This window comes from Suricata suricatta, chromosome 9 (assembly GCF_006229205.1).
Source record: "Suricata suricatta isolate VVHF042 chromosome 9, meerkat_22Aug2017_6uvM2_HiC, whole genome shotgun sequence".
Taxonomy (NCBI): domain Eukaryota; kingdom Metazoa; phylum Chordata; class Mammalia; order Carnivora; family Herpestidae; genus Suricata; species Suricata suricatta.
In genome coordinates, this window is record NC_043708.1 from 90921541 (window position 1) to 90949458 (window position 27918).

General features: G+C 41.6%; 1 protein-coding gene across 1 annotated transcript in view; it reads right to left on the minus strand.

The window, feature by feature from the left end:
* Window positions 1–371: 371 nt before the first annotated feature.
* MYO5C (myosin VC) overlaps window positions 372–27918 on the minus strand; it is a 98956-nt gene continuing 71409 nt past the window's right edge. The window contains exons 32-41 of the mRNA XM_029950728.1: window positions 26935–27103; window positions 23003–23090; window positions 20377–20475; window positions 18929–19083; window positions 17307–17396; window positions 14861–15011; window positions 13901–14183; window positions 3857–4031; window positions 3362–3442; window positions 372–1401 (exon numbers count right to left, since the gene is read on the minus strand). Coding sequence (XP_029806588.1) covers window positions 1249–1401; window positions 3362–3442; window positions 3857–4031; window positions 13901–14183; window positions 14861–15011; window positions 17307–17396; window positions 18929–19083; window positions 20377–20475; window positions 23003–23090; window positions 26935–27103 — 1444 coding nt within the window. The 3' untranslated portion in view covers window positions 372–1248. The remainder of the gene's footprint in view (window positions 1402–3361; window positions 3443–3856; window positions 4032–13900; window positions 14184–14860; window positions 15012–17306; window positions 17397–18928; window positions 19084–20376; window positions 20476–23002; window positions 23091–26934; window positions 27104–27918) is intronic.

Below are 27918 nucleotides of genomic sequence, written 5' to 3' on the forward strand. Positions count from 1 at the left end.
AAGAGCCCTGGGCCCACAGGCCGCAGGCTGGTAATGCTTAATAACGTCGTGCACCTTGAAAGGAAGGAAGTAGAAGGTTTAGGAGGGACAAGGCATGGTTTCTTCTTATGAAACTTGGGAAACACTGGTTTCTCAAAAGGAAGAACTGACATAATTCCTCAGTGATTTTTATGGGAAAGTTTAAAGCTGTATTTGGGATCTGAAAAGAGAGAGAAAATCAATTAGATTGCCTTTGAAACTTAATTTAAAATTTCTTTTGCATTTATTTATTTTAGAGAGACAGAGAGAGACAGATTACAAGTGGGGGAGGAGCACAGAGAATCAAAGCAGGCTCCAGGCTCCAGGCTGTCAGCAGAGTCTGACCTGGGGCTGAAACTCACAAACTGTGAGATCATGACCTGAGCCAAAGTCGGACACTCAACTGACTGAGCCACCCAGGCGCTCCGAAACTTAGTTTTTGAAGAAGAGGTTGCACAAAAGATATTGAACAATGAAAAATTATAGCCAATATGTTGGCAGAAAAAATGTAAAGAAATGTTTCTTCAGAAGAGGTGGTAAATGGCATGGCAATTAATTTTAGTAATATATTCATTTTCGATAGATATATACATAAAATACTTCATATGATTCATTCTAGACTGATTATTTGCTTAAAAACTAGAGGGGTTTGCGATAATAAATATTTTTTCATATTTTTCATGCAGGAGCATTTCTAGTGAAAGTCAGTGAACATCACCTCACCCACCCTGGGCGGGAGGCAGAGGGTGAGAGGAATTTGGACAGGACATTGTGGCCGAATGGGATTATTTCCTGGAAGACTCAGCCCTGGAACCCACTGGTGGCTCCATAAATGTACCTGGGCTTCACACGACCATTAGTAAATTTAGGGGGCACTGTGTCCCCAGATCATACTCCCTTTGAAGGGATCCCTGTCACAAAACAGATCTAGCCAAAAAGCACCTGGAAGACAATATGCGCTTTCCAGGAATTCTAGTAAAAGCTGCCTGTGATTCTGAAGGTAGACATGGCCTTTCCAAACCCAGCTGGTGTGTGTTAACTCTTACAAAGTGACAATGGCAGCACTGTCACTGGGAACAAGAGAAGATGTGGCCCATCTTGGAGAATTCTTATTTTCTTCTTTACATCACATTCCAGAGCATTTCCAGTTCCAATTAATAAACCACATCCCTCATATTTGACCTTCATTTAGCTTCTGAGGGAAAAGTGCACTTCCTCTCTTTTCTCCTGCTACAGTCTATTGAGAAAGCCTAGCTTAAAACTGCTGGGGATCTGGATCATTTCCAGAGCGTGGGGAGAGGGGGTAAACGGAAAGGTAACTTGAAAGAGATATTTTGTATCCAACATCAGCTGTGATGAATCCTCCCGGCTATTTAGGAGAGCCTGAAATTAGAACCAGAAGAAAAATGAGTAAGGGAACCATCGCATTATGCTTTATGACTCCTTAGAAGTCTAGAGTGAGGAAAACCCAACTCCAGCTTCACTGAAAAGCTCCTTTCAAAATCATGTGAGACAATACACAAAAGAGCCTTTTAGCAACACAGCCCCGTGGTGACACGGTCCACGCAGGATTTCCAGTCGCTCTCATGAATATTTACTTCAGTGCTCTGTTTCACCTCAGAAGCTAATTTCCCACAGGATGGACTGACTGTGAATGGATCTGTTTTCTATTCTTATCCACTCTTGTGGCATAATTCTGAGCCCAAACACGAGTTGATCTGAGGTATTAAATCTTACAGCGGTTATCCTTCTTTTTTTAGTTCAGTAGTTTGTGAACATTTTGGTCCCAAGACCCCTTTGTATATTTTTTTACTTTACTTTTGGGGCGCCTGGGTGGCTCAGTTGGTTAGGCAGCTGACTTCAGCTCAGGTCATGATCTCACGGTTTGTGGGTTCGAGCCCCACATCGGGCTCTGTGCTGACAGCTAGCTCAGAGCCTGGAGCCTGCTTCAGATTCTGTGTCTCCCTCTCTCTCTGCCCCTCCTCAACTCCTGCTCTGTCTCTCTCAAAATTAGGTAAACATTAAAAAATTTTAAAAATAAAGTCTACTTTTTATTTATTATTATTATTATTATTAAAAGTAGACTCCATGGCCAGCATGGAGCCCAATATGGAGCCTGAATTCATGACCCTGAGATCAAGACCTGAGCTGAGATAGAGTCAAATGTTTAACCAACTCAGCCACCCAGGTGCCCCAAGACCCCTTCGTACCCTTTGAAGATTATTGAAGATCCCAGGGTGCCTGAGTGGCTCAGTTGGTTAAGCGTCCCATCTTCAGTTCAGGCCATGATCTCACAATTTGTGAGTTCAAGCCCCACATCAGGCTCTGTGCTGACAGCTCAGAGCCTGGGGCCTGCTTCGTATTCTGGGTCTCGCTCTCTCTCTCTGCCTCTCTCCTGCTCATGCTCTGTCTTTCTCTCAAAAATAAATAAACATTAAAAAAATTTGTTTTAAGATTATTAAGGACCCCAAAGAACAAACCCAATACATGTAAACATGTATTGAAAAATAACTATTTTTGAAAACAAAAAAAATGAGAAGGCAGTATTGTTTTATATTTTTGTAAATATTTTTAATGCCTGACATAATATGACAGGTAGAACCTTGTGTCCACTTCTACATTCAACCCGCGGTGACATGTTATTTTGGTAGAAGTTTATGAAGAAAAGTCTGCCTCACACATATGTTTTTAAAGAAAAGACTGCAGGCTCTCGGAAAGGGTCTCCAAGATCCTTGAACTAAACTGTGAGAACCAACACTCCAGTTGATTGGGGAAGAAACTTCAGGGATTAAAATAAGAAAAAAATGGGTACACAAGACTCTCTGTTTCCATTCAGCCTCTGCTCTCTTGCACAGACTGATAAGAAGGCTGATAATAAACAAGACACACTGAAAGAACACAGCAGGTGAGTGGTGATTTGGGTCCTTTCATTCCCTTCCCAGTGAGGCTAAAATGGGCTCTGAAAAAAATGGGGTATTTGACAGGGAAAATTCCTGCTGCTCTTGTTAAATGCCTTTCATTTTCATGTTTGGTAAATGTTCTTTAATCTTAGATTTCCATAGTGTTAATTCAATATCAATTTCTTTTTTCTTTTTTTTTTAAAATTTTATTTTAGAGAGAGAGTGTGAGTAGGGGAGAGGGGCAGAGGGAGAGAGAGAGGAATAATCTTAAGCAGACCCTACACTCAGCACAGAGCCCAGTGCAAGGCTCCATCCCATGACCCAGGTGCCATGATCTAAGCTAAAATCAAGAGTCAGATGCTCAACCAACCGAGGCCCTCAGGAAGTCCTCAATATCAATTTTGTATATGGAAAATTAAAAGGCACATCCTTAAGGATCTTACCTGCACTTTGCGAACGAAGGAAGGAGTCACTCTTTTCTCGAAGTCATCTATAGGTGTGTATGAATTAAGAATCTTTATGATCTGCAAACAGCACATAAGATGGTGTTAGGCCCTGAGAAAGGACAAGTCTGTCCATGAAGTAATGATTCCAATGGTTTGGGAACTGTTGGGAACCACACACAGTTCTTTAACACGGTGATTTGGCTCTAGAAACCATGTGATCCAGCCTCCTTCTTTTCCCCCTCCTCCTTTCCATACATATAGCTCTGTGTTTTGTGTGCAGGGAATGTATCATATGCACTTGTGTGTTTTTAAGTCCTAAGTTAGTATCAAATAAATGTTTTTTAGATAAGAGAGTGGTCCATGAATGATACATGTGCGTCTCAAAGAGCACACAGAACCTCAGACACCTTAGGCTGGCTAAGCCAGAAAGTGGGACACCGATGACATGACCTATGGGTGAATATCAGGGACACACTCAGCCACTGAGGTCACCTGCACAGCAGACAGTGAGGTACAGCGCTCATAGATCTCCTTGGCATCGCTGTCTGTGGTCTTCTTGACCTGAAGCAACCAGGCTGCCTGAGAGAGAGGTTCCAAAGTTTCCTTGGCCAAGCTGTTTTGCAAGTTCTTATCTTTAAGCCATTCTTCTAAGTAGCTGATGTTGCACCTGAAGTAGAGCCAGAGAAGCAGAGAACAGGGGGTGATCCACTAAGAATGCATCAGGGGAGGGTGCTGAGTCCCCCAGGGTGTGCTGAGAGGGTACCCCAGTTCACGGAGAGCCTTCGACCCCAGTCCAGCATGACGGGGTTGGACCAGATGATCAGCTCTTGTGATCCACGATTCTAAGGATCTTGATGGTCTGGGGTGAGGGGCCATAACAGCAATAAACTTCAGGGAAAATCTGAGCAAAGTAGCAACTGCAATAATTTATACAGTAATCTATTAAAATACCCTTAATAATGGATTTGAAAATCTATCAGAGGAAATAATCACAGTGATATTTGAAGATTTACATTGGTATAAAAAACTGATTTATTTTCCTAATTTGGTGGAAATTTTTCTTTTTTTAATTACTTTAAAATTTTTTCTATTATTGAGAGACAGAGCATGAGCATGGGAGGGGCAGGGAGAGGGAGAGACAGAGAATCTGAAGCAGGCTCCAAGCTCTGAGCTGTCAGCACAGAGCCCAACACGGGGCTCGAACTCACAAACCGCAAGATCATGACCTGAGCTGAAGTCAGATGCTTAGTCAACTGAGCCACCCAGGTGCCCCTTGGCAGAAAATTTTCAATTGGTAGAAGGCATTCAGTCCACTGGGGCATTTATTCTTGTTTCTGTCAGTATTTATCATACATTTCTGTGTTAAGAGGCATGGGTTTTAGTCCCACTCATCTACTGTGGGAACGTGGAAAGTTACTCAACCTGTCTGGGTAAATGAGAATGTTGAGAACCCTCATATACTGCTGGAAGGAATGTAAAATGGTAAAACTACTAAGGAAAACAGTTTGGAAGTTCCTCAAAATGTAAAACTCAGAACTGCCATATGACTTGGCAACTCTACTTCTAACACTCAAGAGAACAGAAAACATGTCCACATAAAAAACTGTGCACAAATGTTCACTGCAGCATTATTCATAATAGCCAAAAAATGAAAACAACCCAAATGTCCACCAACTGATGGATATACAAATGGTGGTATGTCCATTCAATGGAATATCATTCAGCAATAAAAAGGAATGAGGTATTGATACATGCTACCACATGGATGAGTGGTAAAACTTTATGCTAAGTGCAAGAAGCCAGTTACAAAAGATATCACATTTGGGGCTCCTGGGCGGCTCAGTTGGTTAAGCATCTGACTCTTGGTTTCAGCTCAGGTTGTGATCTCACAGTTCAGTGAGCATGAGCCCCATGTCAGACCCCATGCTGAAGTATGGAGCCTGCTTGGGATTCTCTAACTCCCTCTCTCTGCTTGTCCCTCACTTGTACTGTCTCTGTCTCTCTCAAAATAAATACAGACACTTAAAAAGTATCTATAAGGAAGAAAAGACATCACATTTTATGATTCCATTTATAAAAGTGTCCAGAACAGGCTAACCTATAGGGAAGGAAAATATGTTTGTGGTTGCCTAGGCCAAGGGAGAGGGACCTGGGGAGGGGGGATGTGGTAGGGGATAAGAATGGCTGCTAATACATATAAGGTTTCTTTCTGGAGTGGTGGAAATATTTTAAAATCACATTACTGTGATGTTTTCCCAACTCTGTAAATATATCAAAATCCATTGAACTACATGGATATGGTTTACAGAATGGATAAACTTTGTGGTGCGTAAATTATCTATCAATGATGCTGTTTTAAAAAATTGAACGGGGGCACCTGGCTGGCTCAATCGGAGGAACATGTGACTCTTTGTTTCAGGGCCATGGGTTCATGCCCCACGTTTGGTGTAGAGATTACTTAAATAAATAAACTTAAAAAAACCTGAGTGTTGAACTAGGTAGTCTCTAAGGTCATTTCTACCTCTGACCTTTTAAATTATCAACTCCCTCTTGTTGAGATGAGCACTGGGTGTTGTATGTAAGCCAGTTTGACAATAAATTATATTAAACAAATTAGCAACTCTCTATGTGGGTCTTTGATTATAACACTGGGACAATAATGCTGCATTGACGAATTCCTTAGGGATGTAGTGATATGAGACACCATCTCTTACACTGGTTTCCTCCTTTTTGCTCTGTCAATTTTGTCCCACTAGTTTTGAGTTCTTATTGGAATAGATTCCTATTGGGCCTCCCATCTCATCCCTTCTAATCCATCCTGTTTAGTTCTCCTACAGTCCTTCCTTAATCTGGATCTTGAGCATGTTAATTCTCCCAATTAAAAATCAGTGGTGGAATATGATTCAGTAATTCCACTACTGGGTATTTACCCAAAGGAAATAAAAATACTAATTTAAAAAGATATATGCACTGATATGTTTGTTAAAGCATTATTTATAATAGTCAAGATATGGAAGCAACCCAGGTGTATATCTGGCCCACAGATGAATGGATAAAGAATGTGGTATATATGTACAATGGAATGTTACTCAGCTATAAAAAATAACCAGATCTTTACACTTGCAACAACATGGATGGACCTAGTGGGTATAATGCTAAGTGAAATAAGTCAAAGAAAGACAAATACCATATGATTTCACTGACATGTGGAATTTAAGAAACAAAACAAATGAAGGAGAAAAGAAGCAAATCAACCCCCCCCCCCCCAGATTCTTAAATACTGAGAACAAACTGGTGGTTATCAGAGGGGAGGTTGGTGGGAGGATGGGAGAAACAGATAAAGGGATTAACAGAAGACTTATCCTGATGAGCACTAAGTAATGTACAGCTGTTGAATCACTATACTACCTGAAACTAATATAACACTGTATGTTAATTATACCTCAATTTTTAAAAAGGGGGGAGAAATCAGTGGTGGAGTTCTGATTCTTGGTAAGAACACATTCCACCTTGCCCCTCCCACTGAATGCAGCTATAAAAGCTTGATGGAATGCTTTGAAGCAGCTATTTGAGGACTCTGAAAAGTAAAAAGTACCAGGTAGACTGGGGAAGACCACTATTTGAGTATTGCCAAATGCGTAATCACTTTGCCAGCTTATTCCATCTGCTATTCATTAGCCTGACCTCAAAGCAGCCTAAAAACTCAGAAGTGGGTACTGATGACAACAAAGAGCTCCAGAAGGAGGCCTCTAGGTCTGGCTGGAGGGGCTGAGAAGTGGTGCATTAATGCTCCTGAGAGGGTGGAAATCCTGTTTTTCTCTTTTCTCATTTTTCTTTGTTCTTTCATGGTTAAGCCCCAAACAATTTCATCATGGTAGCAGTGGTGGCCGTGGGGTCCAGGAGGAAGCTAGAATTCTCAGGCAGAAAAATCTTCTCCAAATGGAGCAACTGTGGTTCAAGACAATGAGGGGAACCCCCATTGTTCTGTTGTGCCACCACTTAGCCTCAGATGAAGACATTCACAGGAAGTACACCACACAGTGAAGTAAATAAAGCCCCAATTTTCTGCCTGGAGGGCCAAAGAGGGATTCCCTGCAATCTGGAAAGTATCAGGGGAGGGAGAAGGAGAAACCTGAGAAAGCAATCCCTTAAAATTGTTTATGAACTCCTTGGTACACCTCTGGGCTCGTGCATGGATCTGACCCTCAAAAGCACACATAGACTTTGAGGACTAAACTATGGGACAGAGCACCATGCAAGTTTCAGACTGACCACTGTGTGTCGTGCATGAGACAGAACCAAATAGTATTACAAAGACTTTGAAAACTGATCTGGAAAACAAGAGCCACAAAGGATGATCAGAACTTGAAGCTGAACTCAAATGGGTGATTACTGATAAAAATACCAAAATTCTCCATAACACTGGAAGATGTACAATCTCATAGTATAATATTAAAAGTGTCCAGGATACAATTCAAAATTACTTGGCATATGAAGAACCAGGAAAACCTCAATTTGCATCAAACAAGACAATCAGCAGGTGTCAATTCTGAGATGACACACACTAGGAATTTTTTGACAAAGACTTTAAAGAAGCTGTCACAAAAATGCTCCAAAAAGTGAAGACAAACTTTCTTGAAATAAATGGAATGATAGAAAGTCTCAGAAAAGAAATAGATGATATAAAGAAAAACCAAATGAAAATTTTAGAGGTGAAAAATCTCATAACAAAAATAAAAATAATTCTTTTAATGGGCTCAATAGGAGAATAGAGATGGCAGAGGAAAGAATCTGTGAACTTGAATGGGTCAATAAGAGATTCTTTAATCTAAAAAATACAGAGGGGAGGGGAACTGAAAAAAAAAACCCAGAACCTTATGGACCCATGGGATAATAATGAAAGGTTTAATATTTGTGTTATTGAAGTTCCAGAGGAAAGGAGAAATTAAGATGCAGACAAAACATTTGAAGAAATGGCTTAAAATATCCCAGATTTAGTGAGATATACAAGCCTACAGATTCAAAAAGCTCAGGGAATCTCAAAAAGGTTAAACTCTAAGAAATCCACACTTAGAAACATCCTAAGTGAATTGTGGAAAAGTAAAGACAAAGAAAAAAAATCTTGAAAGCAATCTGAGACAAACTGCATTACTTGTAGGGAAACAATAAATCAAATTAGCTTGCATTTCTCATCAGAAACCATGGAGGCCAGAAAAATTGAAACGTTTTTAAAATGATGAAAAAAATAGTCAACCTAGAATTCTATATCCCACAAAAATATACTTCAGGAATGAAGGTGAAAAGAAGGCATTTTCAGATGATAGAAAACTAAGTATAGCCAGTGAACCTGCTGCACAAGGACCTACTGACAGAACCTCTTCAGGCAGAAAGGAAATGTTATCAAATTGAGATTTGGAGGAAAAAAATAAGACTTGGAACCTTAGAAATGGAGTAGCTGAGATTGTAAATATGTGAGTAAATATAATAGACGATGCTTCTATTTAGTTCCTTAAAATATCTTAGATAGTTTCAAATAAAAAGTATCTGGCACAGTTTTTGGTTATGTAGACATAACATGTAAAACGTGGAAAGGGGAAAAGAGACTACGTAGTGGTCAGCTTCCCACATTCCACTTGACGTGGTTCAGGTAATGATTCTAAATAGACTGAAGAAGTTAAGTATACATACTGTAATCCCTAGAACAATCACTAAAAACACAAAGATACACAGTAAAAACACAGTCGATAAATCTACAAGGGTAAAAAATATTCAAAGAACCCAAAAGAAGGCAGAGAAAGGAAGTCAGAGAAATAAAAACCAGAAGGAATAAATTGAAAATAATAAAATGGTAGACTTAAATCTAAACATATCAATAATTACATTAAATTGAAATGGTCTAAACACTCCAATTAAGAAGCACAGACTGTCAGACTCACTTTAAAAAATCCAAAACAAAACAAAACAAGACCCAAATGGACACTGCCTATAAGAAAGTTATTTTAGGGGCAACTGGGTGGCTCAGTTGGTTGAGCGTCTGACTCTTGATTTTGGCTCAGGTTATGATCCCAGGGTCATGGGATCAGGCTCTGCATTGGCCTCTGTGCTGACTGTGGAGCCTGCTTATGATTCTCTGTCTATCTCCTTCTACCCCATCCCCCAACTGCACAGTAAAGTAAGTCACTTCAAATATGACACAGATAGGTTAAAAGTAAAAGGATGAAAAAAGATACACTATGAGAACACTAATCAAAAGAAAAAGTAGGCTTTCACACAAAGTAGATTTCAGAGCAGTGAAGATTACCATTAGAGGGATAAAGAAGGACCCTACATAATGTTAGGATGGCCAACTCACCAATAAAGCATAACAATTCTTAATGCGCACATACCTAAAAACAGAGCTTCAAAATACATGAAGGAGAGAGGGAGGCAAAACTTGAGAGACTATTGAATACTGAAAACGAACTGAGGGCTGAAGGGGGAGGGGGGAAAGAGGTGGTGGTGAGGGAGGAGGGCACTTGTGGGGAAGAGCACTGGGTGTTGTATGGAAACTAATTTGACAATAAACTAATTAAAAATAATAATAATAATAAATTAAATAAACATAAACAATTAAAAAAATACATGAAGGAAAAACTGACAAACGGAAATAACATACAGCTTCATAATTACAGATGGAGACTTCAACACTCCTCTCAGTAATCAACAGAATTAATAGAAAGTCAGCAAGAATATAGAACTGAAAAACACCATCAACAAACTGGGTCTAATTGGCATTTGTAAGACATTCCACCTAAACACAGCAGAATATATATTCAGCTGCACATGGAACATTCACAAAAACAGATCATTTTCTGGGGATAAAAGCAAATCTTCACAATTTTAAAAAGAATTGAAATTATACAAAAAAATTTTAATGTAAAAATATTTAAAAGTTTTTATTTAACAAATAAACCTGGGCAATTCTCAAAGTGGGATGGTTAATGACTCTGATGTCTTAATCTATGGTATATTTCAACCTGTGTGCAGCTTGAAAATATTTTTTATTATGATAAAAAACCCATAAAATTTACCATCTTAATGTTTAAAAATTTTTAAATGTTTATTTATTTCTGAGAGAGACAGAGAGAGGGCAATAGTGAGCAGGGGAGAGGCAGTGAGAGAGAGAGGGAGACCAAATCCCAAGCAGGATCCATCCTGTCAGTACAGAGCCTGATATAGGACTCGAACTCACAAACCATGAGATCATGATCTGAGCTGAAACCAAGAGTCAGATGCTTAAACGACTGAGCCACCCAGGTGCCCCACCATCTTAACCATTTTTAAGTGCACAGTATAGTAGTGTTAACTGTATGTACCACGTGGTACAATAGATCCCTAGAACTTTTTCATCTTGCAGACCTGAAATTCTATATCCTCTGAACAACACTCCCTCTTTTCCCTGTCCCCTCAGCCTCTGGCAGTCATCATTGTACCTTCTGTTTCCAAGAGTGTGCCTGATGGAATATGATCTTTGATCATATGGAATCAAACAAAATGTCAGTAATGGACAGGTAGAAAGAAAGTCCCTGAGCAGCTGGGAAAAAAAAAGCAACATACTTCTAAATAATCCACAGGGCAAAGAGTAAGAGTCCAGAGAAATTAGAAACTATTTTTCAACTCAACAAAGATGAAAATACAACAGCTTCAAATTTGTGGGATAAAGTTAGCGCTTAGAGAGAAATTCATAGCATTAAACGCTTATGTTATAAAAAAGAGGTCTTAAAGTCAATAACCAGTGATTTTTCCCTTAAGAAACTAGAAAAATAAGAGCAAAATAAGTCCAAAGTAAGCAGAAGGTATGAAATAATAAAGACGGTAACAGAAATCAATTAGATTTTTTAAAATAGGGAAAAATCAATAAAAGCAAAAACTGCTTATTTGAAAAAGATCAGTAAAATTGATAAACTTCTAGCAAGATGGATCAAGGGAAAAAGAGAAGACACAGATCGCCAATCTAGGAATGGAAGGGGGTGGATACCATTACAAATTCTGCAGAAACTAAAATAATAAGAAAATATTGTTAATAGTCTGTGCACATAAACACAACAATTTTGAGTGGACAATTCCTTTAAAAAATCCACCTAAGATGAAATGTGTAATCTGAATAGTCCAAAAACTATCAGAGGAAATGAATTAATAGTTTAAAGCCTTCTGGGGGAAACAAACAAACAGACAAACAACGTATGGTGGCCGCCACTGCAGGGACCGAAGCTCACACTGCTCACCCTGGAGAGTGGCATTCCGCGTCTCTCTGTAACAATCCGGCCCTCCATTCAAAGGGAACTATTAATACCCACCATCAGTTTTCTTCAGTGAACCTGTGTTCATTCCTCTAAGTCCTGGTCTGCTGAAATTCTGCCCGTCCTTTAACACCCAAATCAATGCCTTTCATATTCTTTGCAAATCCCTCAGTGCAGCAAGCAATGTATGTGCTTGGGTCACATTATTCTGATTCCTAACAGAACTGTCTCCACACATCGTACGTTGGCTTTTATCAAAGGCCACTGGGCAAAGCAGCCACAATGCATTTTGCTGTAAAAATGCTACTGTGGAGATTGTGAGATAAAGTTCCACATGATATCATATTTTATATTTCATGACTAGGAACAAAAAAACAGGTACTCGGAAAATCTTTACATCTTCGCTGAGCACACTGGCCTCACCACACTCAGTGAGACCAAAGAACTGATGATAACATTTGCTTTTTGTCCTTCCAGCCAGAAAGCCCCCACAAACTGTTCAAGCTACTCTGTCCATGGTTTGCTATTTTTTTCCTTTGGGTCTTGATTTTCTACTTGAATTCATGTTTTATTATTTTGTTGCTTGTGTTTTCATTGTAAAGCTACCTCATCTCCTTATGGGCCTTGCTATGCTAGTGGCTTAATAAATACCCGAATGAATGAATCCCTGTCAAATGCATGTACTACTCAGAGCAAAGTGCCGTAAAGGAATTACTTCCCAGATGTCCACTTTCAATTGCTGAAAGGAAAAAGCACTGAGTGCCTATGGGGACAGATGTTGCCTCTCCTCTGAGCAGTTGTTACAGGATCTGGAGTCACGCATCTCTTCGTGACCGTCCTCACTCATGGACAACTCACGGAAGGAATGAGAATGGCTTAGCCAAGGCTCTAATGACACATTTACGTTTATGAGTTCACTTTAAATAGGGTTGAATCTTACCTCAGAGGCCGACAGGGCTTCTGCTTGGAGCTTGTGAAATAAACAGAATCCTTTCCTTTCTCAATGAAGAGAGAAAGATCCAGAAAGGCCAGTCCTTGGGAATACTCCTTCTTTTTTTTTTAAAGGTTTACTTAATTACTTTGAGAGTGGGAGACAGAGGGGCAGAGAGAGGGAGGGAGAGAAAATCCCAGGCAGGTTCTGTGCCATGAGTGTTGAGCCAGACACGGGGCTCCCTCTCACAATCATGAGATCATGACCTCAGCTGAAATCAAGAGTCAGATGCTCAACTGACTGAGCCACCCAGGTACCACAGGAATACTCCTTCTTATCTGAAAACCTCAACCTGGTGTCATGGGAATTTGCCAGCTTGACTTGAGGGGATGTCCAATCCCAAGTTTCATTAATGCTGAAAAGGTTTAATGGATGTCTATTTACTTCTTGGCTTAAGATATTAGCAACATGACTTCAGGCTTTCATGTCACATATGGGTATCAAATCCCTGCACAAATTATAAAAAAATCCTAAATATCTAACCTATTTTATGTGTTCTCTAATCACGTGACACCATTAATTCAAACAATGGCTCATGGTTTGTGATTCCTCATCTAAGAGAGAAGTGAAGGTGGATACACCTCAAAACCATGGATGACCCTGTCCTCAGCCTGCTGGTCCGGCTGCTCCCAAACCAACCTCTGCTTAATCTAGACAGAGCTATCTCCAGTGTCGCCTGAGGACAGGTCCTCCTCAGTTCCACCGCTATGCCTTTGCCCGCAAGCCTCATTTCTCCTGCCTGGAACGTTCTTCTCCTGTTTTAAATCACTCAGTGCATAGCTCTCAGGCTTAACTTTTCTGTCCTTGATAATCTCTCTTCTCTGCAGCACTTATTTGTGACTTAATCACACTTGCCTTGAATTGTTATCTGGCTACTGTGAGTTTCTAAAGGGCAGGGATCAAACTGCTCTCTCCTTTGTTTCCTGTGTCTTCCACCAGGCAGTGCTATTCACAGAGGTGAAGTTCAGTAAATACTGGCTGAGTGTATGATAAGCACCCAGGCCAGAATTTAAAATCTACAATTACTAGTTACTAGTCTTTAACCACTAAAGGCCCTGGGCCTAAGTGTGGAGGTAGCCTGGTGCACAGTGACAGGAGGAGGGGCCGCCACCTGACCACAGACATCCCCAAGCTAAGAGTCCTCCTGCACGCCCCCCACTCCCAGCAGCGCAGCTCACGTGGAGGAAGCAGGAGTGTGTGGCCCCAGACGTGAAGAGCATCTCTTCCAGGTGCCTCTCAGTATAAGTGGTGAATTACGGGTTTTACCTGATCTGCATCCCTTTTCTGCAGGAGCACATGTCCTTGCGCAGGAAGAGGCTGTTCAGAGTGACGGCCCCGATCAAGAAGAAGAGCTGCTTCACTGCCTGCCTCACCAGCTCAGGGTCCAGGCCGTTCTGGCACATGGTGCTGTAGAAGTAGCTCAGCTGCTGCAGGACAGAGGTCATGGTGTAGGCGTCCGTGTCGTCTATGCTAGATGACCGCTTCCGGAAGCCTGTGGGCTTCAGGCCAGAGATGCCCTGCAGGCTCTCGGACTCCAGCATGCCTGGCACTGGAAAGGAAAGCACACACATTTCTTGCACACACGGTAGGGACAACCAGAGAACATTGTCCACTGCTCTCTTGGGTCTGTTCCAGGAGCTGGGACATTTTCTGCAGGAGTTGGCAGTGGATGCAGCTCTGATGGGGAAAGCAAAAAAATCAAGAGCTGGGGAGCACCAGGGATAGGAGGTGGACAGAGCAAACGGCCGTGCACAACCAGGCTCGGAGGCTTGGAACACTTCTTCTTTCAGCTTCACATTAACCAGAAAGGGAGCACATTAACCAGACAACTCGTGGTCTGTACCATTTAAAGTCTGAAGTGCTTAAGTTTCAGAAAGTTGAAGAAAGCATACAAGAATTTGAGTGGGACTTTAAGATTTCAAAAGTGCTTGGTACTGATCCAGGATTACCAGGTCTTCCTTGTCTTTCCCTTTGGAAATGACAAACCACATACTTTTAGATAAGTAATTGTTTCAAACAATTAAATAATTAAAAATTAGACATTTACACAGTTAAAATTTTCTGGCTTTAAAATTATATTCTTTGAAATTACTCCATCTCACCAACTGTGCGATCATGACCTGAGCCAAGATCAAGAGAGGGGGATCCGGGCGCCCCCTACAGGATTTGTGGTTTTCAGGTTTCAGTGGTACCATAAATATTTTTTGGTCATCAATTTTTTCTTACCTATTATTGGTTGGATGTTATTTTCCATGACAACAATGAACCGATGATATATTCTTATAGCCACATCACTAAGAATCTGTCTGTATTCTGAAAGGTCAAAATTGTTCAAACAGTTCTTATTCTGATGTGGACTATTGAGCTTCATGAATTCCTGAAAGTGATTTGAGCACATAAATACATACAAATATTAGAATGCTATAGTCATGTAAGAAATTAAAATACTCTCTCTCTAATGACATTATAATCAACTCCTGTAGTTTAAAACTTAATGTCTGATTTGTAACAAGTGAGCTCTTCACGTGTGTGGTAGTCCTTATTTTCTATAACTAACTGTCACTGTACTCACCCTACAAATATGTGCCCCCAGCACCTACAGAACACAGTGGAAAATAACTCCCATGAAAGCTCACTAAAAAAACAAAACTGCAAAGCACCCGAGGAAACAAAAGGTGTAAGACGTCAGTAGTGCAATAAATGAGAGTCATGACTTAATGGTTATAGAGCAAGAGATCAAGCTGAAATATTTTAAGATGTGTTACGGACTACATGTTTGTGATGTCCCCAAATTCTATGTTGGAGCTCTCACCTCCAGGATGGCTGTATTTGGAGATGGGGTCTGTAATAAAGTAATTCAGATCAAATGCCGTCATAAGTGTGAGGCCCACATCTGACGGGATTAGTGTCCCTTTAATGAAAGACACTAGAAAGTTCAATCTTTCTCCTTCCATACCCACACACCACGGGGAAGTCTGTGTGAGGAAATAGCAAGAAGACAGCCATCCACAAGCCAGAAAGAGAGCACTTGCCAGGTACCAGCCATGCCGGCACCCTGGTCTCAGACTTCAGGTTTCTAAAGCTGTGAGAAAATAAATTTCTGTGGTTTAAAAGCCTTCTAGTCTGTGGTATTTTGTTATAATAGCCCACCACACTAATGCAATATATTCAATGTGTTCAAAGAGATAAAAGAAGAAGAAGGCATTAAGACAAGAAGAGGATATAATTATAAGAGGCAGAGGTGAAAACAACCTATTGAAATAGAAATGAATATATAGCAACTGAAAAAACCATGCAGATAGATAGAGCAAAGAACGCTGCATACATGGCTGATGGGGGCAAAGAAAAGGTAAAAAAGGAAATGGTATTGAGCAACGTCCTCTTCCATTAATGTCTCACACGTGCCAGTTTGCCTTAAATGGGCTGGTCTGTGCCCCCTGCTCCTATTGGTATTCTTTTTAGTCAAAGGTTGAGTTTTCTTTACTTGTTTCTCCTTTTGTTTTATACTATTAGTAGAATTACTTTTACAAATTTTACTTTTCCTTCATTGGAACAATTGGCTATGAACATGGAAGAAGATTGAGGTCCTTATCTCAACATTATGGGATAAATCACACCAATTCTGGATAGGTAGAAGCAGAATTGTGAGCTCCAATTTGAATTACAGAAATTAAGGAGAAAGTAAGAAAATAAGTTCACAATCTCAGGGCAGGGAAGAATTTCTTGACCAAGACATTAAAACACATCATAAAAGAATAGGATTGATACACCAAAATTCAGAAGTTGTAGATGATAGACTCCATTAAAAAAAATACAAACCAAGCCACAGTTTATCCATGATATAGATCTACAAATCAGTAAGAAAAAAAAAATCACCTCTACACAAAATGGAGAACTGATGTCGGTAAGTGATTTGAAAAGAAACCCAAATGACCAGGGAGTAAATGAAGTGCTTCTTGACCTCATTAGTGATCAAGTGATTGCAATTTAAGTTGACAAGGTATTGTGTTATACCCATGAGGTTGGTAAATAATTAAAATGTCTGTCAATATCAAGTGTTGGTGAAGGTATGACACTGGAAACTTCACACACTGTGGGGGTCAGGGGAGGGGGAAATGGTAGAAACATTTGGAGAGCAGTAAAAATCCTAAAAGTCCCGTTATTATTTCAGGTCAATGAAATTTTGCTCTGTGAGTATTTGAAGGTGGAGAATTCCTTTATGATGTTAGCCCCTTGGGAGCAGAGTTGGAATGGCAAAGGCCGTCCGGATTATGGAGGAATGACGAGAATCTTGCAGAGAGGAGAGCTTTGAAGAAACAGCCATGTTGATCGAAAGGTTGTATCTTAGAGTCAGAATACTAAACTCTTCAGAATTTTCACAACCAGAAACAAACTTAAAATCATCTAATCTACCTCAGTGATTTAAAGCTCAGGGAAAATGGAGGCCTAGTATCATGTGCAAGGTCTTTTTCTATAAGTCTCTGGCTGTGACTCCTGTCCAACCAGCAATGTAACGTTGGCCTCCTGGCTGAGGAGGAAAGTAGGAAGCCACTTGGAGCAGAGGCTGCCCCAGACGGTAGGGACGTGCCCAATCCCTGTGGTGGGCTCTGCCTCACGAGGAAGTTCTAGAGCAGCAATCAGCATGGAACACAGAGCAGGCAAGTGCCCCTACCTCTTCACCACTGTACTGCTTCAGACAGTTGAGGAAATGACAAGTATTGGAAAGCCAAAAAGATAGCATCTCAAAGTCTTCTAAATGTTCCTTAAAAAAAAAAAGACAAAGTTGGATTTGATGACTACTGGTGCCTGTGAGCCAAGAACAGTTGTATATTACCTGTTTAGTTAGCTGGTGGCTTTGATCAAAATGAATTCTTCTTTAATTCACCCAAGAGTTTATTAAATTTACATACTGTAATGATAAATTTTTTGCTTATTTAGCAGGTTATGGTTTGCAAAGTGTTTCTGTATAGTTACGTCCCTTAGTATGAAGCTAGATGCAGGCACTGCAGGAGTGCCTGATGCAGGTAAGTTTGGGGTCTTACTTTCCAGAGTTCACATTCTGACTGGGAAGAAGGTCGCATATAACACAGCATACGTAGGACACAATTAAATGGGTGGCTGAGCACCTCCACGGTGGACATAGAAGGTGCCACAAAAGCTCAGAGGGTGGAAAGATGCTGTTGGAAGAGGGCAGCTGAGGAAGCCTCCTAAGAAGAGAAGAGAATGTTGCCTTTAAGGAAAAGGGTGGAGGGACCAGAGTTCAGAAGTGAGGACTCTCTTGGGCAGAACAGCCCTACTTGTGGAAGAGCAATAAAAGGAAGAAAGAAGGTAGAGGTGTAGTGGTCAGTGAGGTAAGAGGAAAACTCAGACAGTCCTGGGATTTGAAGGACAAAGTAGGATGGTTTCAAAGAGGTGGTCCAAATGCTTCTGCCCCTTAGAGGAGGATAAAAATTAAGGAGAAACCACTGGATTTAGCAAGAGGAATTACTGGTGATCTTTCTGTGCAGTGACAGACATGAAGCCAGATTGCAGGAACTAACCCGTTAGTGTAAGCACCTTGGTAGGTGGAGAAGCACAGGGGTGCGGGGGCGGGGAAGTATGGGGGCAACTAAGGGCTGCTTAATGCGCTGTGTGCTGGAGTAGGGGAGGGGCCGGTCCCGGACACCAGCAGAGGCAGAGGCAGGGAGCCCAGGGGGAAGCTTACAGGGAAGATGCTACTCCTCATGCCATGCATCTTCTAGTTTCTAAATATTTAAACATTTCAGAGCTTCAAGAGGGGGCAAATACCATGTGCCTATGGTCTAGGACACAATGCATGTTTGTCTAAGGAAACCCATTTTATGAAATTATGGAGAGGGAAAACATCAATTTATGGGGGCCCCTTCCCAGAACACTCTGGTGGTTCTCGTGAATATAGTGACTAGAAATCACTCAAGGCACCAGACAAATGTTAATTTTCTACTTTTAACTCCTGATGAGTCATAATGAATCCTCATGACCAGGCATCTCACACCCTGGAGGGGTAGAAGTGCTGGGGGTGGTGACTACCACCAGGCTATATATAGTCTTGAAGGTAAGGCTTTGAGGTCTGTTGGCAGATCTTTATCCTTGGGGATCCCTGACCTAACTAATCTTTTCCAAACAGATTGGCTTCTTTCAGAGTGGGCCTCAGGCTAGCTTAGGGAATCATGTGATTCACCGAATACAGAGGTGAAGAACGGGCCAAGTATGAGCCCTTAAGGTGTTCTAAAAGTAACCAAAATACCAATGGCCAATGCAAAAGGCGGTTCCTACCTTAACCACCTGCTTGATTCCATTAATGGTGCTGTTCATAAGGGACTTGAGCATGTTGGCATCGTTTAGAGAGTCTGCATAGCGCACACACATGAACAGGATGTGAGCGGGCAGCCCTGGGATCATGTTCACCACCACGCCACGAGGCTTCAAGTCTGGAACAGAAAGGGTCAATGAGGACTACAGCTGATTGACAGCCAGCTCTCTCCTTAAGGAATCTCTGACTATGGGACAAGGGCTATTTGCTTTTCTGTATTTGATACAGTGCCTGAATGCACAGGCATATCTTTTCTCTATGAGGAAATCAGTCTGGCTCTTTTTGTGGCAAAAATATACAGGTACCATCTGTTCATCTTCTCATTTATAAAGGACTTTCTCTTTTTTTTAAAGGCTGAATTTTAGATAGAATTTGTACTTCTTCCTGGCTTGGAGACCCTGGATTTCCACCCTCCAATGTAAGGGAAGAACCCCAAGTCCATGCACCCGACTCCAGCCCCTGTGGTGAGGACGGGATATGGTCTCAGCGATCACATGGATCCTCCCTGAATCAGGAAAACAAACACACTGTAGTCCTGCAGAGGGGCCCTCATTGAACCTTGAGAAGAAGAGAATGACAGGAGACATTGGGGATAAAGGGAAGAGAGAAACTTTATAGAACCAACTAAGGTAAGCAAACAAAGACCTCCCCATGGCTGCATTAAGAGAGAGAAATGAGGAGGCCCCACAGCTGTGCAGGAGTGAGGCTAGAAAAGAAAGGGTACAGGTGCTCATGTGACTTGTGGTGGCGGCGGGGGGATCACCTAGAACAAGAGGAAGTCAGGCTACACATCAGCTCTCTGCTTTAAGATCTTGAGACCAGCTAACAAAAGGCAGCTCTTCTCTCTCCCACTAGAAAACCATGTGATTTTCCGGTGAAGACAGTCTACTAAGATTGGTTCTAAAACTACCAACCCTTGAGCATGCACACTGGAACATTCCTGTAACTGAGGTGTGACTGGGAAGCTCCTATCACATTGCCTGCAAATAAAATTCTCAGCAGAAGTCAAAGGGAAGCCAGAGCCACAGTCACTCCTGCCATCACTTCTGTGCTGAGACACAAAGATGAGAGGATGTGTCTTCTATCTGGATCCTATGATTAGACTTTGGAAGGGGGAAGGGCAGCACTTCGTAACTGAGGGCCATTCTGGCTCCCAAGGGACATTTGGCAAAGTTTGGAGGTGTTTCTTATTTTCATGACCAGGGGCTGTTACTGGTTTCTGGAGGGTAGAAGTCAAGGATGCTACTTAATATCCTACAATACACGGCTCCCGTACAACAACCAATTATCCGGTCACCAGTGCTGAGGTTAGCTAGGAGAAGCAGCAGTGGAGGAAGGGAAATGTCCGCCCCCACCCACGCTGGTAGCAATAACTGAAAGAGCAAACATTCAGATTTCCAGGTCTCACTACCGAGAATGAGGTTTTGAATGAGTTTGTCCTCATCTTCTGTCTTGTATTCCAGCATTCCAAGATATTCCTTGGGTCCTGAGGACAAGTGCACATCATTGCCTATAGGCAGAGGCAAACAATCAGCTAAATTCATGAAACAACTTCCACAGGCTTTATAATGAGGCTTCCCTGTCTCTTTCCACCCCATTCTAGCTGGCTTGCACACGAATGCTTGTAGCTTTCAGATAAATGGAAACTTGATTAGTCCTGAAGAATTCCTCTGGTAGTGATTCTTATCTGCAAGTGGATCAATAGCTATTGCTGAAAAGGTGGAATGATCCTTGAAGGGATCCTCATGAGTGCCTGTATGAATCTAGCACAGGGTGGATAAGAAAGCAAGCCAAGATGTTGCTTCTGTCTTCAAGATGCTGATGCCACAGTCAAAGAAACAAGATTCATGAAACCGTTGGTGAGCAAACTGCCAAATTGCATGATCCTAATGAGGCTGTATTCATTTTCTGTGTGCTGTAACAAGTTACCACAAATTTAGTGGCTTGAAACACCACAAATTTTCCTATTTTACCGTGCTGGAGGTCAGAAGACTGAAATGGATCTTACATGTTGGACTACAATCAAAGTGTCAACAGAGCCGAGTTCTGGAAGCTCTAGTGAAGAATCCATTTCTTGCCTTTTAGAGCTTCCGGAGGCTGCCCACATCCCCTGGATTGTAGCCTCTGCTTCCTCTGACCTCAGCTTCTATCACCATATCTCTCTCTGTCCGTCTCTGTCTCTCTGCTTCAGTTTTCACATCACCTTCTTTCACTCTGACATTCCTGCCACTCTCTTATAAGGTCTCTTGCGATTATACTGGGTCCACCTAGATAATCCAAGGCAATCTCCCCATCTCAAGATCCTTAATTTAATCACATTGGCAAAATCCCTTTTGCTGTGTAAATAACACACCCACAGGTTCTGGGGATTGTGATGTGGACATCTTCAGGTGGGCAGAGTCTTCCCTCTGGTCACCAAAGACTCAGGTCCATTCTGAGAGGAGATGTAATAACAGAAACAGAGGTTAGAGAGTCAGAAAGATTTTGAAGATGGAGGAAGGGACCCACAAGCCTAGACATGTGGGTGGCCTCTAGAAGCTGAAAAGGCAAAAAAAAAGGATTCTCCCCTAAAACCTCCAGAAGGAATGCAGCTCTGCTAACATTTTGATTCTAACTCTGTGAAAAACATTTTGACCTCTAGAATCATAAGATAATAAATTTGTGTCCTGCTAAGCCACTAATTTTATGATTTGTTACAGCAGCCATAGGAAATTCATACAGGGGCCATGAGAATGCACACAGAAATGGGTTGGACCTGTTAAAAGTGAAGAAGGTGGCATACCAGTTAGGTCAAGAAAAGTGAGTGGGGTCTGGTGGGTGAAAAAGAAGGTGGTGCAGGTAAAGCGTTAACAGAATTTTCTTACTACTGCCTGAGAATATCTCCTGTTAACTTAGAAAACTAGCTCTGTTCTTCTGGAGACAAATAAAGGTAGAATGTCACCTGTTTTAGTAAGCAATGCTGTTTACGGTAAGAATGATGCCGCAGCATGTTAAGCCTTCAGATGGTTGCATCCCTGCTGACGACTTGAAGGCAGCTCAGGGCCAGAACCATGTAGCTAAGTTGCTCCTGCTTTCTTGACTCTTGAAACTGTGTGTTGCAAAGGGTTTGGTGTTTTAAGTTGCTAAATTTGGGGATGGTTCGTTATATGACAATAGATAACTAATATGTATTAGGAAGGGAAGCTTGATGTATTCCACTTTAGGCTCCACTTTGGAGGAGATAATAGAAAGGCAAAAGAGGTAGTCTTGGAGACAAAAAGGTGCCAGGACTCAGGAAAAAAACTGAGGAGTGGAGGTGGAGCTTGGAAGTCTTTGTGTTGAGATGGCAGTTGATTCACTCATTCCAAAAACAGGGGCACAATGGGGGCTTCGGGAGGGCAGACATGACTCCTGCCCTCATGGGGCAGACTAACATTTATCATTACTTATTGAAAGAGAAATCCTTATGTTGGTGGGCATTTTGAGTCTGAGGTGAGAATTGGATGAAGAATAATAAAGGAATTCTTCAAAGAAATGAATACAGTAAAGGAAACAGATAGTTGAAGGTACAGACTTGGTGATCCAGGTTGGGAGGAAGAGGAAGTGATATGGAACAAGAGTCAAGAGCATTAGAAGAGAGAAGTCAGAAAAGTTCAGTGACTCAGAAGCAGACAAAGAAATGGAGATATTCTAATAGAAATGGAGATACTGATCTTATGTAACTGGGAGAGGAAGAGAATTTCAAAGCAGTTACATTTGAAACTTGATCTCACTTTCATTTTTAAAAGGGGAGAGTTAATAGCAAAAGAGGTTAAAAGTATTCATTACGGGTATCCCTTACAATTACATGACTGCATCTAGAATTATCTGAGGGCTGCTGAGCTATCCTCTGGCCCAAAGCCTCTTTCCATTAGCTCATCACTGAGCCCCCCACCCCACCAGTTGACAACCAATCCTTTGAGTTTTAAAGACTCTGGACCACATCAGGAAACAAACAGTGCATGTGGACCTTAGCTGACAGTTCAACAACGTAGGAAAGAGAATGTTATTTTTCCTACCCTTTTCAATCGTCTTGCTTAGAGTTTTGACTTGATCTTGGAGCTTTTTAATCACTCTGTCCTTCATGTCTAACTCTTCCTCAAGATCCTATGGAGATCGAAAGAAACAAGGACATGGACTTAAAAGCATCTTAATCTATTTTTTGGTAACAGTTTTATTGAACTATATTTCACATACCATGTAATTCACCCAAAAAATGTACATCAAATGGTTTTCTAAAGTAAGCAGTACAACCATCACCAGGATCTAATTCTAGAACATTTTTATCACACCCCAAAGAAACCTGTAACTTTCGGTAGTCATGGTCCTTTTATTCCCCTATTCCCTTGGTAGTCACTAATCTACTTTCTGACTCTATACTATATGCCTCTTCTGGACACTTAACATAAGTGAATCACACAACATGTGGCCTTTTGTGTCTGGCTTCTTCCACTTAGCATGTTTTCGAGGCTCATCCATGCTGTATGAGTCAGTACTTCATTTCTTTTGGCAGCTGATTAATACCCTACTGTATGGATATGCCATATTATCTTGATCTATCTTCCTTTAATAAAGTAGTGCGCTTTGTAGATAATTTAAAAATATGAATGTGTGAGAATGGGTTCTCTGGATATCAGAATCTGGAGGCAGAGAAACTTCAGAGGTTTAGGTTCTGGCTTTGTGTCTCCTTCCTGATAATGGAGTGGCCTTGCCCATGCTGAATTTGGCTCATGTTCAAAATGAACCAGCAGGGTCCTTGATGCCTATAAATATGTCTTAGAAAGGGCAGAGTGTTTAGGCTCCTAAATCCCAAGCACTCTGACCCAGAAAGGATTCAGGCTTCTCGGATCCAGCAGTACCCACTACATAGTCACCACAGCCACATGCCCTCTGGGGACTCTTGGAGCCAACGGAAATTGTGCTGCTTCCGCTCTGTGGCCACCTCTCTCCTGCTACAGTTCTCCCCGTGAACAAGGATGTTGTTCAGAGTGTTCATCATAGTGTTATCACTTGAGGCCAAAAAAACGTGATGTCCAACAATAGTGGGTAGAATAAACTGTTGTGTATCCTATGATTTAGGTATTAACACAACAGTTTGCATATATTATCAATGACAATGGGAAGGTGTCTTCAATATAATGTGAGAAAAATATAGAATTGAAAACTTTATATGCAGTATGACCCCAATTTTATAAAATGTGTATGTGCCATGATAGAAAAAAGAAAAGAAAAGAATGAAATAAATCAAAATGTGAACGGTTTCCTTCAGGCTCTCATTGACTGGTGACTTTTTTATTATTAGATCTATTTTAGGATGGGTTGAGACAGAAGGAAAGAAACTGTACCCACACCCCCACTTGTAAGCCCAGATAAAGTTCTTAATGCGTTTCTCCAGAGACACAGGCCTGAGACCCCCAGGGACACAAAGAGGCGCTGCTGTGGCAGTCGGGACAGCCACCCACACGTGCCCGGGAAGCAGCTGATTGTCTAGTGTCTGAATACAGGCTATTCTCTGAGAAAGTTGTAACCCCCTCAAAAAAGCTGGACATCATCTAGGTGCCCCTGACTAAAATTTGTTACTTTCTATTAAAATGTTAAACTCTTTGGATGCCTTTAGATATCAAAGTTAAATCCTGATATTGCAAAATGTGATTTTAACCTATCATGGTTTTCCTGTGAGGTAAGTAATTGTGTGTGGGGGGGTACTCCTTATGGTACTGGCACAAAATAGACACACAGGTCAATAGAACAGAATAGTAAGCCCAGAAACGAACCCACAAGTATGTGGGCAATTAATCTTTGACAAAGCAGGAAAGAATACCAGAGGACAGTCTCTTCAAGAAATGGTGTTGGAAAACCTAGACAGCAACATGCAAAAGAATGACAAAGAACCACTTTCTTATAACATATACAAACATAAGTTCCAAATGGATGGATACCTAAACATGAGACAGGAAAGCATCAAAATACTAGGAGGACAAAGGCAGTAACCTCTTTGACATTGGCCATAGCAACTTCCTTACAGATATGTCTCATGAGGCCAGGGAAACAAAGCAAAAACAAACTATTGGGACTTCATCAAGATAAAAAGCTTCTGCAAAGTGAAGGAAACAATCAACAAAACTAAAAGGCAATCTATAGAAAGGGAGAAGATATTTGCAAATGACATATCTGAGAAAGGGTTAGTATCCAAAATCTATAAAGAACTTCTAAAACTCAACACCCAAAATACAAATAATCCAGTTTAAAAATGGGCAGAAGACATGAATAGACAACATCCAGATGGCTAACAGACACCTGAAAAGATGTTCAACATCACTCATCACCAGAGAAATACAAATCAAAACTACAATGAGCTATTAGCTCACACTGTCAGAATGGCTAAAAGCAACAACACAGGAAACAACAGGTGCTGGTGAAGATGTGGAGAGAGGGGAACCCCCTTACCCTGGGGGTCAGTGTAGCAAGTCAGTCAGAAAAAGCCAAATGCCGTATGCTTTTACTCATATGCAAACTGATGTAGCCACTCAGAAAAACAGTATGGAGTTTCCTTAAAAAGTTAGAAATAGAACTAGGCTATAATTCAGCAATTGCACTACTAGGTACTTACCCAAAGGATATAAAAATACTGATTCAAAGTATTTAATGCTGCTATAATATTTGATAATGCTGCTATAAACATTGGGGTGCAGTGTTTATAGCAGCATTATCAACAATATCCAAATTACAGAAATAACCCGAGTGTCCATTGACTGATGAATGGATAAAGAAAATGTGGTGTATACACACACACACACACACATACACACACACACACAGGAATACTACTCAGGAATGAAAAAGAATGAAATCTTGACATTTGCAATGATGTGGATGGAACTAGAGAGTATTATGCTAAGCAAAACAAGTTGGTCAGAGAGAGACAAATACAATATGATTTCATTCCTGTGTGGAATTTAGGAAACAAAACAGATGAACAGAGAGAGAAAAAAAGAGAGTCAAGCCAGAAAACAGACTTTTAACTATGGAGAACAAACTGAGGGTTGCTGGAGGTGAGGTGGGCAGGGGGATGGGTTAAGTGGGGGATGGGTACTCAGCAGGGCATTTGTTGGGATGAGGACTGGGTGTTGTATGTAAATGATGAATCACTAGATTCTACACCTGAAACTAATGTGACTCTGTACGTTAACTAACTGGAATTTAAATGAAAACTTTGGGAAAAAAGAAATGGAGGTCCTGACAATAGGATGCAGGGCCTGGAATGCAGGCTGTCCAGGCTGCTGACCACTCCCCTGGTCATAGACTTGGAGACTCAAAGGCCAGGAAGTGGTCTGAGAGTCTGATTCCCAGGAAAGTGACCCATGTGCCACGATGGTGCTTCTTAGGCCTGTGGGTTTCACACACTAATAAAATTTCTAAAGAACTGCCGGGGACTGACTTAGAGTGGCTGAATTTCATTCTAACAAGGGTATTAACAATGTGATGAAGATATTAACAATTTAAGGTGTCTGTCTTACCAACGTGATCATTTCACAGAAGAACATTTTGATGAAAACCTGTGGGGAGGGCACACCTGCCAAGCAAGGAGGGCCCCTCGGTGGGGAAGTCTTGCTTAGGGAAGTTCTCACATCAGCCTCTCATCCTCAGTGTGCTCTAGACCAGAACAGTGGGGACAGGGGCCATCCGTGGGACAGTGCTCTTGTCTCCTCTTGTCCTCCCTTTACTTTAGTGGACACTTTCCTCATGTGGCCCGTGCTCAGTCCCCACGGCTCAGCAGCAGGCTGTAACCTCAGAGACCACTTGTCTTCTGTGATAAGGAAACACACTGCTCTCCCAGAAGCGGCTTTTGGTGTACAGCTGTTCACTGGGTACGTTAGATGGCGTGGCCCCCCACCCCCTTTAGTGACCTCTACACGAAATCATTTATCCACTAGTCGGGGAAACGTCTCACCCTGTTTTCCATAGTGAGCCGAGATGCTTCCTGCCGGAAACTACTCTTGACTTCACTTTCACTTTCAAATTGCTTCTTCAAGTGCTCGCTGGCCTCCTGCATTTCTTGAATCTTACTGATCAGCTTCTCTTTCTCTTTGGTGTGTATTTCATTTTGGGCCTCTAAGGTCCTGATGAAAGGATAAAGGAAATTTCGGTATCAGTTTGACTGTCATGGAGAAGTCACTCATTGTCATAGCAAACACTGATTATTTCCAAAGCCAGGAAAATAATTTGGCCAATTTATGTGTAAAGTGAATAGTACTTGAATAGGAATGTCTTTGAAGTGATAAAATTGTCCATGACTGCCCCGGTCTCCCTAACTTAATAAGAGATTCTTTCCTCCACTCCACCAGGGGTGCTGAGTGCTCCCACAGACATCCACACCCACTCACGCCCTTAAGACTGAAAGCCCCATGTTTATCTGCTTCGTGAAAGGCCTGGGGACCAGACTCTCAAAAAGCCAGCGATCAGAGAGAGAAGCAGCAGCCCATCAAAAGAGTTCCAAGATAGTGTCTCCCCACTTTCCTACCCCTTAGGGCCCTCATTTCATCCCCATTCTACCAATGGAGTCACATGACTAAAAATGCTCTCTAGGACACATTGTGTCCATGTACTGCTCTGAAAACTAACTATGTCAGTGAGCTGGCAGCAAAACATCTTCCTTACAAGGCCCCACCAGGACATCAGGCCCTCCGCTGACGGGGTGACTAACCGGGAAGGTCCTCTGTCAGCACAGATGTCAACGCTTACTCTAAACGGTTTGTTGTCGGAAAATCTGTCCTCTCTTACACAATCTTATTTCATCAGTTTTTGATGAGATTATCCGTGTGTGTGTGTGTGTGTGTGTGTGTGGCATAACATTCTAAGGGTATAAAAGGATATGTGGTGAGAAGTCAGTCCCCTCCCGTCCCCTGTGCACCTGCCATCCAGTCACCCTCCCTGG